This window comes from Ambystoma mexicanum, chromosome 5q, assembly GCF_040938575.1.
Source record: "Ambystoma mexicanum isolate Mex_15411 chromosome 5q, UKY_AmexF1_1, whole genome shotgun sequence".
NCBI classification, from domain to species: Eukaryota; Metazoa; Chordata; class Amphibia; order Caudata; family Ambystomatidae; genus Ambystoma; species Ambystoma mexicanum.
Window position 1 is genome coordinate 779,923,351 of NC_090933.1, and position 17,862 is coordinate 779,941,212.

The 17,862-nt window shown below is 45.3% G+C and overlaps 1 protein-coding gene across 1 annotated transcript in view; it reads right to left on the minus strand.

Moving 5' to 3' along the window:
* The window catches only part of ZNF704 (zinc finger protein 704), a 901,792-nt gene that overhangs the window by 295,886 nt on the left and 588,044 nt on the right, over positions 1–17,862 (minus strand). The window contains exon 4 of the mRNA XM_069621254.1: positions 5,767–6,002. Coding sequence (XP_069477355.1) covers positions 5,767–6,002 — 236 coding nt within the window. The remainder of the gene's footprint in view (positions 1–5,766; positions 6,003–17,862) is intronic.

A 17,862-nucleotide genomic window follows, 5' to 3' on the forward strand; every position in this document is an offset into this window, starting at 1 on the left:
GCTTCCCAGCCTCAATAAAAACAGACGAAATGTCAGAATGTCCGTAACTAAAAAGTCCATTGTCTCATGTCAAAATCTTACTTCTATCCCTTACACTTATAACCAAAGTAAAACTGGATTTGTCTGTTCTGGGTCCAGAGGAATTGCTCCCTTCTTCCGGATAGTTATGGTTCCCTACGCCTTTCTCAAGCTTCTCTTGGTAGTTCAATGTGGTTGGGGGAATGCTGGCCTTTCCCAGGCTTCTCTTGGCAGTGCAATGTGATTGGGGGAATTTCTCCCTTCCCCTGGCCTTTCTCAGGCGTTGCACCGCAGTATATTGTAATTGGGGGAATGTCTCCCTTCTGCAGGCCTTTCTCAGGCTTCTCCCAATGGTTCACTATAGTTGGGGGGATGTCTCCCTTCCTAATGCCTTCCTCAGGCTTACTTTGACAGTTCAACAGACAGCCCTGGTGTACTCACATGCAAGGGCTGCCTTTCCCAAATGCTGGCGCCAGACCCCTTGGCATTGCTCTCTTTTGTTTGTGTCCCAAACCCCTTCACACTGGTTTCTTATATGTGAGTCACAAACCCTTTCACACTGGTTTCTTATATGTAGGTTTAAATGTGGTTCCTAGACCCCTTCACACTGGCTTCTCATAAGCGGGTCCCAGACCCCTTCACAATGGCTTCACGTATGTGGGTCCCTGACCCCTTCACAATGGCTTCTCCTGAGTCCCAGAGGTCTCCAGGCAGCCCCCTACCTTCCCTCAGGGCGCCCGGTCGTTTGCCTACTTCTCGGATCTCTGTGCATCTTCCGACAACTCTCCTTTGCTCCTTCCTGTCATTGCGCTGGGTTACACGGCTCTGCCACACTTCTGTGGAGCCGTGCTGTGTATTGCTGCTCGACCGTGTTGTGCAGTGCTCTCCTGCGCCTGGGCCTTTTGCCTGGCCCGCTTCCAGCACTTTAGATTTCGGTGGAGAGACTCCAGAACTCTACCCGTTATGTGCCGGACAGCATCCGCAGGCTCAGCTCTTCCTGGTGTGGGAAAGGACCTCCGCTCACGGACAGCAATGTTAATCCCTCTTTCATCTTTAAGCTGCTTGAGGTTTCACCACTAGAATGTTCAATCCGTTTCTCTGAGCGGTTGCTCGGGGCTCTGCCCTCTTCCTCCGCACAGTAGTTTGACATAGGTATCTGGTACAGTCAATCCTGTTCTCCCTCGTCTCAGTACCACAGGTACTAAAGGCTTGACTCAAGTATATAGGAAGGCTTATAGGGGTAGAGGGAGGGAATGAAGGAGGTGTGAAAGAGGTGGATGAGTGGTGGAAATACTGTGATGACACATGATGTCCTCCCTCCCCTCTCCATATGATCCTCCCGCTGAGTACCACCCCCAGGGGGACTATCAGGTAGTGGCCTCACCTCCCTGGCCTCATGAGAAGGGTTTCCCTCTCAGGGAGGAGGAACAACATAATAGGATTCGTCACACCTGGTAAGGGGGTGATCTAAAACAGGCTTGCTTATGCCAAACAGGAACTACGCCAGAAGGGGATAAGGTAGAACCGAGTGGCATATAGCAGTGTACCTACAATCACATTTCAGCCAAGACATGCGCACAACGACATAGGACAATGCAGTTATATGCAATAAGGCTCAGATTAACATGGCAGCGGCGGATGGCTGAGCTAACACAAGAGAGAGACAGAGAAGTACATAAATGTGTGACCGAATTCAATTTCTGCCACAGGAGCATACTGCATATTCCTCTTTAGGGAGTGCATGTCCTTTAATGGGGAGTGGGATCCCACTTTCCTTGTCCCTTTGGCGATGGTAAGCTTAGCAGGCCCACCTCCTTAGTCCCAAAGTACCCTAGACTATTTGAGCAACACCCTCATATTATTGGTAGCCACTTTAGATACATGGAAGTAACATGGCATGTGGTGGCTGACCTCTTTCATATACTAGCAATTCTGATTATATAACTATCCCAAGAACAACTATGCCCATTATAACTTGTGGCACAATATTTAAAACTTGTTATCCTAACTCCTGGGACAATATTTAAAAGAACTGTAATTTTCTATGGCTTCTGATTCATAATGGCCATTTTTCTCTTTGTGGGAGTGGCAGATTACATCAATCACTGCTTCAGTGATGTGACACGAATACCTGTCAATTGTACATTCCGGGTTTGTCTGTAAGAAAGGCGAACACCTTTCTTACAGACACATAAATTAGTTTGTTCACACATGTGCTCCTTTGTACAATGCCTGTCACGGCATCTGAAATATTAGAAAATGCCCCATGTTATTGTTCACAGACTGATCCGTCCTAATTTTGTCCAAATTCTTTAGAACATTCTGAAAATAAGCCTTTTTCCCCACCCTTCACCCTTTAAGTACCAACCTGCACCCCAAGCATCATTAGAAAGGGCATGCTTGCTTCGCTCCTTTTTTGCGAGCTATCTTTTTTGCGAGCTAGCGAGATATGCCATATCTGTTTGAAAATTTGTGGATTATTTCTGGGCATGAAAGGATATGTCACCCAAATTTCCTCACACCTGTTTCACGGGCTTAACTTCAATTTAAATTACATGGAAACATGTATCAAAGCTAAAGATTACTGCCTGGTCTTAGGTAATTTATATGACACTAAATGTTGTCTTCAGGAAATGTGATTGCATCATCATTCAGGATTGCAAACATAATGGATTATGTTTCAGATATAAGGACATATGGGTGACTAATTTTAATGGTTTTGATGTTTAGACTGGAAATAGTTAATAATAGGTTCTTTGTACCAGAGGTATGTGGCAATAGTACTTGAAATACTTACAGAGAGCACAGAACCATCGCCAATACAGTCACAACACCCCACTCAAACTCCCTTTTTTGACCTTCGGGACATAGCAATTAAGACCCACATGGAGGAATCCCAGGCCAACTATTTCCTGGAGAATGATTACAGGTGATTTGGACTTCAGGGTAGTATTTGATGCTGGAAAGGCAGTAATAAGGGGAACCATAATTGAACAAACAGCAGCCCTTAGGAAGGTCAGACTGGCCCACAAGGCACTGGAAGCTCATTTAGCGGAGAAATCACGCCTATCTATCCTCCTTACGAAACGCTTTTACTATTCTAAGGGCAGCAAAGCTAATAAACTCTTAGCAGCCAAAGTCTCTAAGCTTTCATCCTGCAATTATATCGGGGCCCTAAGGAACAAAGAGGGGCAATGTATAACTACTAAGGCTGGGAAATTGATGATCATAGAAGAGTTATTCAGCATGGCGTTAGCTATGCATCAGGGCGACCAGGCGCACACCTGACACTTCGTTTCCCTGGCAGACCTCCCTTGTGTCCCTGGGGACATACGAGAGGCATTAGAAGCTCGGATAACGGAGAAAGAGGTGGTGCAAACAATCCGAGCGCTTCCTGTGGGTAAGGCTCCAGATCCCGAAGTGTTTTCAAATAGATTCTACAAGGTATTCTCCCAAGTCTTGATCCCCCACCTCACCAAATTGTTCAATTCCTTCCACGACATGGGCAGGGTGACAGACTCGATGGCTGAGTCGGCTACTTCCCTCCTTCAAAAGCCAGGAAAGGATCCAGAAGATTGCACTGCCTACCGCCCCATAGCCCTGCTGAACACAGATGCCAACTTATATAGTAAGTTGCTCGCTACCAGGCTGAGCGAGGCACTTCCACTTTTGATCAATAATGATCAGATGGGGTTTATCAAAAATAGGGAGGAACACAACAACATCAGGAGGGTGGTGGATCTTACAGCCCTGTCCCCTTGCGCTCAGGACAAACTTTCGATCTCATCATTAGATGCTCATTGCACTTTTGATAGCATGTCCTGGGAATACATGGGTGTGCTGCTGTCAGCATATGTGTTTGGCTCAAACTTCTCTAAATACGTAATGGCAAACATCCAGATCCCCTCATGGAGGGTGAAGGTAAATGGTCAATGGTCGTCCCTAATCAATCTTGAGAAGGCCACCGTGCAAGGATGCCCTTTGTCCCCCCTGGTGTTCACTTTAGCCTTGGAGCCTCTGGCCCAGAGGCTTCGCTTGCACCCCCAGATCAAGGGGTTTCAGAGGCATTAACCACAAAGTGCCATTATTAGCTGACGATTTTCTATGCTTCCTCACGGACCCATTGTTTTCCTTGCCAGAGCTAATGGCGTTGCTGGAAGAGTTTAGCTTAATTTTAGGATTCTATATAAATCATAAGAAATCGATTGGATTAGACACAACTAAAGTGCCTGAAATCAGACTCCTTGAGTGCCTGATTCCCGTCCCCCTGGGCTGATTGGGAGGTTTCTTACCTGGGTGCTCGCATCACCCCTAGGTTTGAATCCCTAATGGCAGATAATATTCCCCCACTATGGAAGTAGGCTAAAGATCTGTTAAAGCAATGGGACTTACACGGTCTAGGGGGATGGGAGGATTTAATGTAACATATATACAAAGGTATTTACGGGGTGCCCAGCTGGCCCCTATGTTAGACGAGGTGTCCAAAGAGTGAATCCAGAAATGGAAATTCATAGTACAATGTAGTTTGCCCTTCCAGCTTTCTCACCCTCCCTTCCTCCTGAGAATGGCCAGGTGCTCATCTTTGGGTCTCCTGGTCACCATGGATGTCACCCCATCACATTGGGACAAGACTTGTAGCCAGTGAGGGATTAGAGCTGGGTTGGTGCCGCTTTCCCCGGTTTTCCAGAACCCGGACTTTACACCAGGTTCGAATGACAGGGCCTTCATGAACTGGGAAACACTGGGGACCCTGAGATTAGGTGAGCTGTTCAAGGACAGGGTCCTCCTCCCATTTGTTGAGTGTAAAGAAATGTTTAATCTACAAGAAACAGAGTGCTTTTTCATACTCCCAGATATATCACTGGATTACTAATGGTGGGGTAAATAAAGCCTGCTGGATCTCGGTCCCCGACTGTTTTAGAACTCCTAGTAAGCGATCGACCGGAAACAATGAAAATGTCCTCTTGTTACCACTGTGAAAGCATCATTGTGTACGACACTGACAACAAAAGTTCAAACAAAAGATATTTATTAACTTAAATGTTTAAATTGAACTCTTTGACTTTCTTTAGTTTCGGTCAGGTAAGAAAATCCCACCTTACCATAGGGCAAGTTAGGCCTTCAACCATCATGACATTTAAGTTAATAAATATCTTTTGTTTGAACTTTTGTTGTCAGTGTCGTACACAATGATGCGTTCACAGTAGTAACAAGAGGACATTTTCATTGTAGCCTACAACTTCAAATTGTTTCATATGGTTTTGACATGTTATGATGTCCATTCTTTCAAATATTTTAGACTTCTCTTAATCCACATTAAACCAAAATCATCAAACATAAATGGATCACCATTAAAACAGATCAGCCGTAATCAAAAAATGTACATCATTCAAAGAAGCTTACTAAAATAAGGAAAATTGCTATGGGCTATACACTTTATAGTATAGCAGCTTCCCGCTCCTTAAAAATAAGTATGATAGTGTAAAGAAATATGTATCTATTAGTCTTGGTAACTTTCAAAGCCTGGCTTCCTTTCACCCAACATTGAAGCTCTTAATATGAGATATAACATGTCCCAATTTAATAGCCCATGTTTTCCAGCACAAATCACAAAACATTTCTCAGATCATCTTCAGAAATAACTTGCTATCCATGGCAGAGTTATACATGAAATCATATTTTCAGACAACATCACACTGGATAGGAGCACAGAACAGAATACAAAAATGAAATCTCCCCCAGACAGACCTTTCTTTTCCTAGGGATGGGTTCATCAAAGAGGAGACTGCTTGCATCAGCTTCATCAATACCATCATCTAACTGGGCTGAAGGTCGGAAGAGTTTGAAGCTGTCAGCAGATAACGGTGGTGATGGCGTTGATGGATTTGACTGGTCACTAGGAGCGCTCCAGCTCCAGTATCCACTGCTGCTTGTACTACAAGGGACCACACACCCACCATCTTTCCAAGAACCATTTAAACTTTCTGCAGAATCAATGGACAGAAATTGGATAACAGCAAATTATGATGGATCTTAGCTCCCAGTAACATCATACTGATTTGTTTTGAAGACCATACTTTTCTGGCAGATGTACAGCACTCAATTATGGAATATCGTTGAATACCATATTGCATCAGCAGGAACACAGCAGTGTTATATCAATATTGTTAACTAAAATGTGGGCAGAAGATGTCTTCAAACCAAGCAAATAGTACCAGTTGGCCAGTATCTTTGTACTGGTTTAGTAATACAAATGGGTTGCAGCACAAAACAACAAAACTACACACATTTACTATTTAGAGTTCCTGAAGGAACAATAACTTATCCACCAGCATGCAATACCAACAAGGTTTCACATTGTGCTCATAGATTAAGGAACTCACGTTTTGAAAAGAATCTTTGGAGCCCATTTGGGCTTTGGCTTGAGCTTGCACAATTAAATGTGTGCAAAATGACTCAGGGTTATTGCTGTTTGTCCTTCTGTAAGGTTGTTGAGGAAGGAAGCTGACACAAAGGTGGCATGGTGGTGGTTATAAACATTTATTTGTGCATAAAAAGGCCCTCACTATCCCTATCTTCTAAGAACGGTATCCCTACCAAATGGGTCTGCCAGAATGTCTATCAGATCAAACGCCACCGTCCTGTGTCACAACCTACTTCTATCCCTCACACTAAAACTAAAGGATAATCTAACAGAAAGTTCCTTCTCCAGGAGAATGTCTCCCTTATCCTGATGCTTGGATAGTGTTTAAAAGAATGTTCTCTTGTAACAAGAATGCCAGGGGGAATGACTCCCTTCCCTTGGCTTACAGGTTTCACAAAGTCCCACCAAGGCCAGTGGTAATGGCTCCCTTCCCCTGGTGTCATTAAAATATACTCCAAGAGCTTTGGCCCCTTCTCCAGGAGAATGGCTCCCTTCTCCCGGTGTCTCAAATGTTCTTTCTCATAACCCTGAGCTTGATTTACACTTTTCCACTCTTTTTTGTTGTTAGCAAAGTCCCAAATCCTTCTTTGCTGATCACTGTGCTCAGTTCCACCACTGTGATGAGGAAGTTCTCCTCGCTTACTCAGTTCTCTTTTGGTGGGGGACCAGACCTTCCTCTGGTGGTCAGTGGGCTTATGGCCACCACTGCAATGTGGAAGTTCTCCTTGGATCTCAGCTTATCTTGGTTATTTTCTCTAACCCTTCTGTGGTGGTCAGTGGGCTTATGGTCATCAGTGCGACAATGAAGTCCTCCTTGGATGCTTGGTATGGCAGTGTTATGGCCCCCGACCCATCTAGCTTCCACCCCATACACTCTGTATGTCTCTCGCTCAACCCATTACCTTTTAAGGGATCTCAGCAAGCCACCAGGATTTCCTGGGACAGAGATTTTTCTCTTCACTGCACCGGTCTCCTCTCTTCGGTTTAAACAGAACCGCAGTGGTTCCGCGCTCTGGTCTGCTGCTCAGCACTTCGCTTCTACTTCGTGCTCAGGTCTGCATCAGCTGGATCCACAGACAACTTCTTCTTTGCCTTGCTGGGGTCCTCTTCTCTTCTCTGACTCTGGTCTGCCCACGGCATTTGAAACTCCTTCTGGTTTCTGTGCCTGTTGACTCTCCTGGCTGGGTTTGACAGCATCCATACTTATACAATGTTGCGATTCCCACCCTGGTGGATCGTAAAAGTCCTTTGTTTTTGTTGATAACTTAATCCTCATGCCTCTTCGAGGGCCACCTCGTACCAGTAGGAGCACAGTCAAAGACCTTCCTGTCTCCTATGTTCTTCTTTGTCCCAGTACTTTTGGCTTTAGCTTTATCCCCTGTACTACAGCAGTACATAGGTTTGCGTTCAATACAGTGGTTCTAAACATTGGGGAAGTCTAGGGAATGTTGCAGAGTGACAATATTCAATGGATGCACCCCAGGTAATTGTCCTTGCCCTTGAAGAGGAGACCTTCCCCATGAGGTCTTCCTGCATTAGACCATCCCTAGGGGGACTATTGGGTAGTGGCCACACCTCCCTAACCTCATGGAAAAGGGCTCCCCCTTGGGAAGAAGTGACAACACCTTGTGAATCGTCACAATGGCCTGTAAAAGGAACAAGTGAACCATGGAAAGAGATAGAGAAGCATACACAGGGGGGGGGCCCTCTGATGCACGTATGCATTGGAGCAGCGGAGCAGTGTGGAGCCGCAGAGCCGGTGGCAACTTGCGAGGAAGAGAACGCTGAAGAAGGACATCAGAGACCCGGCATCTCCCACAGTGGAGCAAGCAATGAATGGACAGGATTCACAGAATGGCCCTGAGTGGTGGCATGACCACCAGAAAAGCATGGTGCGTCAGGAACCGGACTAATGACGCCAAGAAACGAACAAGCTGGAGGAATGAACCCTTCCATCGGCAAAGCTGTGCCGAGCATCGCAAGCTAACAGAACGAGGAGGGCGAGTCTGGAAGAGAAGCGAGAAACCAGCGGCAGAAAATAGCTAAGGAAAATGTGTCCCAATGCCGAGCCTGGTAAATCAACCCACGCTAACTGAAGGTACCTGGGTGATTCTGACAATGGGGAGGCAACGGGGACAGTGTGAATATTACTGAAGGAACTGCAATACTGAGTCTGAAACCCAAAGAAAGCAGGAAGCTCTGTAATGGGAGAGTCCAAGAGAGTTGGTTAATGTAACTTGTAATGAATGCTGGCATTCTTTAATGAAAGGCTTTGATAAAACTGCTGAGCACCAGTTATGAAACTCAAAGACATTTGAAGCAAAAACCAAAGGAAAGGCCCCAGGAGTGGGATATTGAGTAAAGTAAAAGGGTATAAGATATCCCAACAGAGAGGAAGAACAAAACTCAGAAGTAAAAGTTGCTAAGAAGAAAGGGAAAATTCTATTGGCATAGGGAGTGCATGAGAGAGACTAGAGAGTCTCACAATTTCCCAGAGACCAAAGGTTTAAGCATATATCAAGCGCTACACAGCTAATCAGTGAAGATTACCACACTCAGATGAATAAGTAATAAGACTTTGTATCACATTTTGTAACTGTTGTACCTTGGAAATCACAAGATAAAGCCGAGAGGCCCAGCTAAAGAGAAGCTACCTTATTTAGTTATTAGTTCTAAGTGGTAGGGCCAGATAGGATTAAATTGTTGAATGGAGGATGTTTTGTTTAGGACTTCTGACAACTGCCAAGCACCTATAGTTAGTTTGGTTAGGCAGGGAAAACCCCACAGCAACAGGGCAAGATAAGCCTTTTTATTATTTTTGTCAAATAAAGAATATGCAAACATCCAACTTGCGTCCAACTCCTTCTGGCTCGCCACACTGCGCAATGTCCTTTAGCCATACCACAGGAACGTCCTCCCATTCATTGTGTCTACATGCCCACAGGACCTTTGGCCATGCCCAAGCTTCTCACAAATTCCATTGAGGCTACTGGGCATGGCATCCTCATCACAGGATTCAAGTTATAAACCTCTGAGTCACCCAATATGTGCAATAGGCATGGTTTACAGCTATGTCCAGTGGACACATTGCCACTGCAAAACAGCTCCTACAGAGCCTGTATGGCATAGCCTGGGCTCTTTGCTACTGAGGCCATGCCCAGTAGACACTCTACCCAGTGAATGGGTTTTGGTCATGCAACAGGCATTTCCTAGACACCTGATGTGTCCACTGATCATAGCATAGGGCTGTACCAAATGGATACCTTGTGCTGGGCACCTCATACACACCTTGTGTTTTAGCAGCTTTGCATGTTGTGACCATGGGCTCTTCCCTGCGACCATGCCTAGTGAGCACTATGGCACTATAGGACTTTTGGTCATGCCCCCGGCACCGCCAAGGCCCATAATGTGTGCAATAGGCATGTCCTTTGGCCCTGTTTAGAGGCTACTTTGTAAGAGGCGTGCCCATTGGCATCCACTAGCAACTCGATTTAACATCATTAGTGAGCAAATTAATAATGTATTTACAGGCAGGACATTTGTGAAGGGATGAAATTTACAAAATGTACGCGCAAGTGTTCAACTATGTGTTGACTAGGGAAGAGTAAGATGCTCTAAATAAGGGCACAACATGATCTGCTTGAGTTTAGATCCGAATTTCAGGCTTTTATGCGTAAAATACATCTATGAGAGTTTTTTCAAAATTAAACGGATTTTCTGATTCCAAAAACTACAGTGGCCAGCAGCATGAGATTCTTTGTTTCTGGAGTGGCTGGTTTTCTGATAGCCATAGCCGGTAAGATAGCTCAGTGGGTTGAGCGCTTGCTGCCGCAATGTGAGTGTGATCTGCAGGTTCGGCTCCTGGCAAGGTCAACTGAGCCTTTCATCCTGCTGAGGTTGATAAATGAGTACCAACACAGGTTGGGTGATATTGTATGTATAATTGTTCTATATGAAGCGCTTAAGCGTAAGTGCTATATAATAACGCATCATTATCGTTTGGCCTTGGACGCCTGTTTGCATTCACAGTAATTTGTTCATATGGGACTATACGTACTGATATTAACGATATATATGGTGATCCATTCTTGTATGATATTATCACTTTACAGTGATGTGATATAACCATATTTTTCGTAGTATTCTTGGAAACAATGCTATGTGATGCCACTTCCTGTTTTGTCAAGGGGTGAAAGGTCATTTTCTATCGCTTCCTGTGATGTCACTTCGGGGTGGGGTCAAATGACATTCCTTCCTGTGATGTCATCAGAGGACACAAGGTTTAGGTGATGTCACTTCTGCTACCCCTTGGCATTTTGGTGAAATGCCATCCTTGCTCCTAACTGGACCAAGGGGCTGAGAGAGTAAACAGTAAGGAGAAAAAGAACAATTCACCACACTTTCAAAGTAAAGACCATATTCCAGATACTTAATTATTCATTAAGGTATTTATTTAGGGCTTTTAACCACATCAATGAACAAGAAAATGTATAGCACAATACTAGTTAACAATTACAAAGTGCATGGACTAAAGAAATAATTAAAAAGATACATTTAGACAAGGAATAGCAACATTCTGAAAAAGCCGTCTGTATCAAATGAATCTTTAGCCATTTCTAAAAGTAGGCTAAGTTAGAACAAGAACGAATATCCAGAGAAATCAACGAGCAAAGGTAAGGAGGGGCCAGAGAATAAATCATTTAAAAAACGATTTAAAAAAAATTATACTCGAATTTCTGTTTAACCAGGAGACAACCAAGACGAGTCTACCAAGAAGAAACATTTGGGGAAAGAGATTAACGAACTGTAATTTGCACTGTAGAGTGCGGGACTGGTCGTAAAGAGTAGAGTGCATAATTTAGAAGACCCGCATATAAGGAATAGCAGTCATTGAGATGTGATAAAACGATAGAGTGCAACATAACTTTTGCAGAGGCAAACGTTAACCAATTAAGGGTTTTTTAATGTTAAAAAGATGAAAACGACAGGATTGATGAAAGCGACAGGATTGAAGTATTGCATCAATTTGAGCTTGTAGCGATAAAGAAGATTCCAAAATAAAGCCCAGATTGTGCAATTGGTGACCGATAGAAAGCTGAAGCGGAGGAAAAGAATTAGAAAGTGGAGAGTAAATCGAAGCAAAAGCAGGAAAAACAGGATTTAATTTATTTTGGGGCTGGGACAGAAAAAACAAGAAGACATCCATGATTGCTCGGTGTTCATCCATGTACATCTGTGAGGGGGCTCAGTTATACTTTAAAGTCTGCATTACACATATCTGCCCTTTACTGATACTGATCTGACGAATGACTGGTAATTGGATTATTATAAATTAAAGGAGATACTAAAGGCCAAAGCACAATTATGGGTTTGGCAGCGTAAATAAGAATACGTTAAAGATTTTAAGTCCTTTGCTGATTATGTGGACATTATTTAGGCATTATTTAAGAGGGATGAATGAAGTCGTTGAAAGAGATTGTCAACCTCAGAACTATACAAATATATTCCAGCTGTCAAATACAGAAGAGCTTGTATGAAATTGCATTGTAATCAGCTACTGGTTTTACTGGCAATATTAGACCCTTGATTGAGTATACCTCACTATCATCAATCTTGTCATCGGCCATTCAGCTCAACATGTTAATTATGTGATTATGTAACCTGCTTCCATCTTCATTATTTGGAAAAGTTTGTTCACTCTTTGAATACTATAAAAACGAGGCAGTTTTGGCCGCGGTGCCTGGCCAGTACACAATTGGCATTAACGCTGGCGTTGTTAAATCTGTGTTTTAAGCAGATTAGCAAAGAAAGCTCTTCTTGGTTGGTCTGGTTAGAAAAAATCAATGCGCCAGTATTGGGAAATCTATTCACTTGGCTATTATGAGGATACTAGTGTACAGGCCCATGTACACGGGCCAAAGTGCAGGTTTTCATTGACATAGTAAGACCCTAAGCCTACAGCTCCATCTAGCGGTAGTAACAGGTGAAGCTATGCAAATTGGCATTCCCTCTATGTATCCTCGAGCAACAGCTCCCTCTAGCAGTGGCAATGGCGAAGCTACTGCATTGTACACACATACATCTGGCCTTTTATCATATTGTTGCATTATACTGTAGGTAAAAGTGCTGATGATTGGTAGATGGAACGGCTGATGGTTTTTTATATTTGATGTGATTCATTTGTAGTATAAGTCCCTCATGATTGGATTTTAAATGATGTTTTATTCATTCTAAAGGCCTCATCAGGAGTTGGGCAGAGCGGGAAAAATGTGGCGGTAATGCTATTAATGCCACATTTACCGCTCCCCCCAAATCCATAGTATGGCCCTACCTGGACGCATTCACCTCCACCTCGAGCTTGCAGCTGGAGGTGAATGCTCCTTTGATATGGTCCTTTTCGGTGATATTACCGCCAGTGGTATTTGCGCCAGTGCTAATAGCGCCACCCATCCCCATCAGGTCCAATGGACCCAATGTGGAATGGGGATTTACCAGCTTACCACTACTCGTTATCCGGCGCAAATTGCGCCAGGCCGAGTAGCGGTAACGCTAATTACGCTGGGTGGTATCCCGGTTCGATTACCGCCGGGATACCGCCCAACTTGTGATGAGGCCCTATATGTAGGCAATGTGAATGAATGTATGTAATGTAGTGTGAAAAGTTTAATTGAAACTGTGACATACATATACTTTTTAAAATTACCATTAAAACCTCTTCCTCCTCAGCTCTGTCTCCTTTCTTAATATCTCCCCCCTCCCTTCATCTGCTGTTCTAGTCCTTTCTTAAAGTCACCTCTGCTCTTAATTTCTCTTCCTTCCACCTCCTCGTAGTCTACCACTTCCTTGATTCCCTGCTCCTCTTCAGCTACGTTTTCCATCCCTTTGACTGTTTTGTATCAGGTGTGCACTCGTCGCTCCATTCTTCTCCTAGCAGTCCTGCATCTGAGGCTGCATCATCGTAGTCCCCTCCTTCCTCCTCTTTTTTCTTCCTGTCTTTCTCCTCACCATCCAGTTTGAATGTTATCCTCCAATGATAGCCATTTCCCCTTTTCTCCCTTATTATTCCTCTGCACTTCCTCCTCCATCACTCTCTCTGTCTCACTGAATAATGCGTCCACCTGTTCTGTATTCTTTTCTATGTCCGTTAGGTATTTCCTCTACCCCAGCAGTATTCAAATTGTGGGGTGCGCCCCGTGGCCGCATCACTGGGGGGCCGTGAGAGCCCATCATAAAATGTAAAAAAAATATGGGATACATTACTCACCGTAATCGTATTTCTGATGCTTGTATCTGCTTAGATTCACATGCTGTGCATAGGCCGACATCTAGTGGAAGCAGCAGGGTATTACAGTTTGTTTTTTGAAACTCGAAAATGGGCGTCGACACAGGGCGTGCCAGTAATACTATCCCTATTGTGACGTCCACTGTACCCATGATCCCTCACGCGTCTAGGACCCTCAGATTGTATTTTTTCTGACATGAGGTAGCATGAGGAGTAGCACGAGTACAGATAATCCAAGCAGATAGATAGAAAGGTAAGACTACAAGCATCCATGCGCCTTCTCTCAGAGAGGAGGAAGGGTGGGTCGCATGTGAATCTTAGCAGATACAAGCATCAGAAATAGGATTACGGCGAGTACTGTACCCCTTCTGAGGCTTGTGGAATCTGCTTAGATCACACGCTGTGCATAGATTAGCGAGCAGTACCTGAAGAAGGAGGTGGGATGTGAGAAGGGTCATGAGCAAATAAATGTCTTAGAACCGCTTGTCCCACTTGTGTATCTGTCTTGGAATGGGTGTCAATGCAGTAGTGCTGAGTAAAAGTGTGAACAGAGCTCCAAGTAGCTGCTTTGCAAATGTTGTCAAGGGGTACATTTGCAATGAAAGCCAGAGTGGCCCCAATGCCTCTTGTAGAGTGGGCTCTCGGCGTGAAAGCCAGAGTTTTTTCAGAAAGGGAGTAACACAGCTGTATACAGTTAATAATCCACTTAGAGATGGCACCTTTAGAGACGCGATCCTCCTCTCTGCCTGTAGCTACGGAGACAAACAGCTGATCTGTTTTCCTTAGCGGTCTGGTCTTGTTTACATAGTAGAGGACCGCCCTACGCACATCTAGGTTGTGTAGTTTCACCTCAGCCGAGCTTTGTGGATTTTGGAAGAAAGCTGGAAGCTCGATGGACTGGTTCACGTGGAATTTGGAAATAAACTTAGGTGAGAACCTAGGGTGTGTGTGTAAAACCAGTTTATCTTTATGGACAGTAAAGAAGGGATCTTGCACTGACAGAATTTCACTGACCCTTCTTATAGATGTAATTGCTACTAAGAAGGCCGTCTTATAAGACAGGTGTTTGAGACTGCTTTTATGCATGGGCTCGAATGGGGGGCCCATGAGTTTAGCTAGCACCACGTTAAGGGCCCATCCTGGTGGTGGGTTTGAAATAGGAGGGTTAAGTCTCTTTACTCCTTCCATGAAGGCTTTAACTACTGGTACTTTCCCACCACAACACCTTGTTATGGGAAGTGGTGTATGCCGACAGAGCTGCCATGTGTACTTTCAGTGAGTTAAAAACCAGTCCTGCATCCAGCAGGTGGAGCATGTATGTAACAATAGTGAAAGGAGTGCAATCAACTGGGTTGATTTGTTTATTCTGGCACCAGATAACAAATCTCTTCCATTTGTCAAAGTAGCAGTGCCTCGTGTTTGGCTTCCTAGATTCTTTTAGGATGTCCATACACCTCTGTGGTAAATTGAGATGTCCGAACTCTATGACCACAGGAGCCATGCTGCCAGGTTTATTGAGTTGGGTTGAGGATGCACTGTTTGACCTTGGTGCTGGGACAGTAGGTTGTACCAGGCCGGAAGTTTGGTGGGTTAGCACACTGCTAATCTGCGTAAGTGTGGGAACCATGGTTGTCTCGCCCACATGGGAGCAACCAGGACGAGCGTCATCGATTCTCTGTTCATCTTGTTGACCACCTTCCTGATGAGAGGAGTTGGTGGAAAAGCGTACGCAAACATTCCTGACCAGTTCATCCACAGGGCGTTCCCCTGGGAGTCTGGTTGGGGGAACCTGGATGCAAATCCTGGGCATTGTCTGTTTTCGCTTGTGGCGAATAGGTCTATAGTGGGGAAACCCCACTGAGAGAAGATATCTTCTACGACTTCTCTGTGTAGACACCATTCGTGTTCCTCTGGGAGGGGGTCTCTGCTCAGAGCATCCGCTAGAGAATTGAGATCCCCTGGAACATGTTGCGATGACAGGAAGATGTTCCGTCTTAGTGCCCATATCCATATATATGGACAGATTTGGCGAATGAGTCCCTCCTTGCTTGTTCAGGTAAAACATGGCTGTAGTGCTGTCCGTCTGGATTTGCACTGACAGATTTAGCCGGTAGGGCTCGAATGCTTGAAGCGCTCTGAATACTGCCAGAAGCTCTAGCAGGTTGATGTGATTCTTTGCCACTGAGTGAGACCAGAGACCCAGAGCTGTGTGGTGGAGATGGTGAGCTCCCGACCCTGTCAGACATGCATCGGTTGTGACTACCGCCTGTATCTCGGGATCGTAAAAGGGTTTCCCCTTGGCCAGATTTTCTCTTGACCACCAGTGAAGGCTTTGTACAAGTGTTGGCGAAACGACCACTAGATCGTCCCACTGACCACTTGCCTGAGACCACTGTTTCGCCAACCATTCCTGCATGGGACGCATGTGCAGGCGCACGTGGGGGACCCGGTAAATACATGACGCCATCATGCCCAGCAAACGCTTTGCGTACCGTTATCTGCCGACTGGACTGATATTGCGGAATTTGCAGCATAATGTTCCGAATTATTTCCTCGGAAGGAAAGGTCAACCCCTCTTGAGTGTCTAGGATAGCTCCTACGAACTGTTTGGAGGTGCTTGGCACCAGACTTGACTTTTTCTCGTTTATTGAGAAGCCCAATTCGAAGAGGAGGTTGATTGTCCTTTGAATGTTTGTTCTGCAAATTACTGGGGTCTCCCCCGTGATGAGCCAGTCGTCCAGGTAAGGGTACATCGGGATTGCCTCCCTGCGTAGGTGTGCTGCCGCCACCGCCAGTACCTTGGTGTATACCCTTGGAGCCGAAGCTATCCCGAAGGGCAGTACCTTGAACTGGGAGTGACGACTGTCCACCTTGAAGCCCAAGTACTTTCTGTGCGCTGGGAACATGGAAATATGAAAATAGGCATCTTTCATGTCCAATGTTGCCATGTAATCCCCATTTTTTAGAAGGGGGATTACCTCCTGGAGAGTAGTCATGCAAAACTTTTGGGGCTTGACATACCTGTTTGCAGGCCGTAAGTCCAATACTGGGCGCATTGTTAAATCTTTTTTGGCACAAGGAAGTAAGTTGAATAAATACCCTTGTTTACCTGGTGTCCCGGGACGAGTTCTATCGCGTCCTTTGCTCGCAGATTGACCATCTCCTCGAGGAGGATCTTCTGGTGGTCCAAATAATGTATTTTTTGTCATGGAGGATGGTTTCGGGGACGCTCTAACAGTTCTATGCAGGACCCTGCGGATACTGTGGACAGCACCCATCTGTCTGATGTGATCCCTTCCCAAGCTTGGGCGAAGTTGGAAATGCGTCCCCCTACTGGGGTTGCGTGAGAAGGGACCCTGAACGGAGCGTCACTATTTTGGGGGCTGCCTCTAACTTTATCACGTCCTCTTTTATTACCCCTGCCGTAACCCTGGGTAGACTGTTGGTTATTATTGTTCCACGGTGTACCCTGCCCCTGGGAATAGTTAGATCCTCTCTGGGAAATTTGGCCGCGAGGGCGACGGAAATTGCCATTCCCTCTCTGATTAGGGGGTTTATTGGTTAGTTGGCCTAGGGATTTGAGTGTCTCATACTCGTCCCTGGCATTTTTCAGCGCGTCCTCGACCGCCTTACCAAACAACAGATCCGGCTCCACCTGTTTATCTAACAATGATGCTTGGGTTTCAGCCTTGAATCCAGACTGCCGTAACCAAGCGTGTCTCTTGATAACAGTTCCTTCTGCTATCAATCTGCCGGCGTTATCCGCGGCATCAAAGGTTGCTTTTAAAATGCAACCGGACAGGACTCTTTCCTCCGCTGAAACTCGTGCCAACTTGCTTTTTAAGGGTTCTGAAGCGGAGTCTATGAGTGCCGCGACTTCTTCCCACTGATGGCAGTTGTAGCTGGCCAACAGGGTGGTGGAGTTGGCAATCCTTGCCTGGTAGGCGGAAGTGGAGGCTACTTTCCTGCCCAAACCATACAGTTTCTTGCTCTACTTGTCAGGAGGGGCCTCGGGCGATGACAAGGGTGTTCCAGCCCTCTTACGGGTGTTTGTAACAACCAGGGAGTCCGGCTTCAGATGTCCCCTTATATACAGTGGGTCTGATTGGGCTGCCCTGAAAAGTTTCTCAATCCTGGG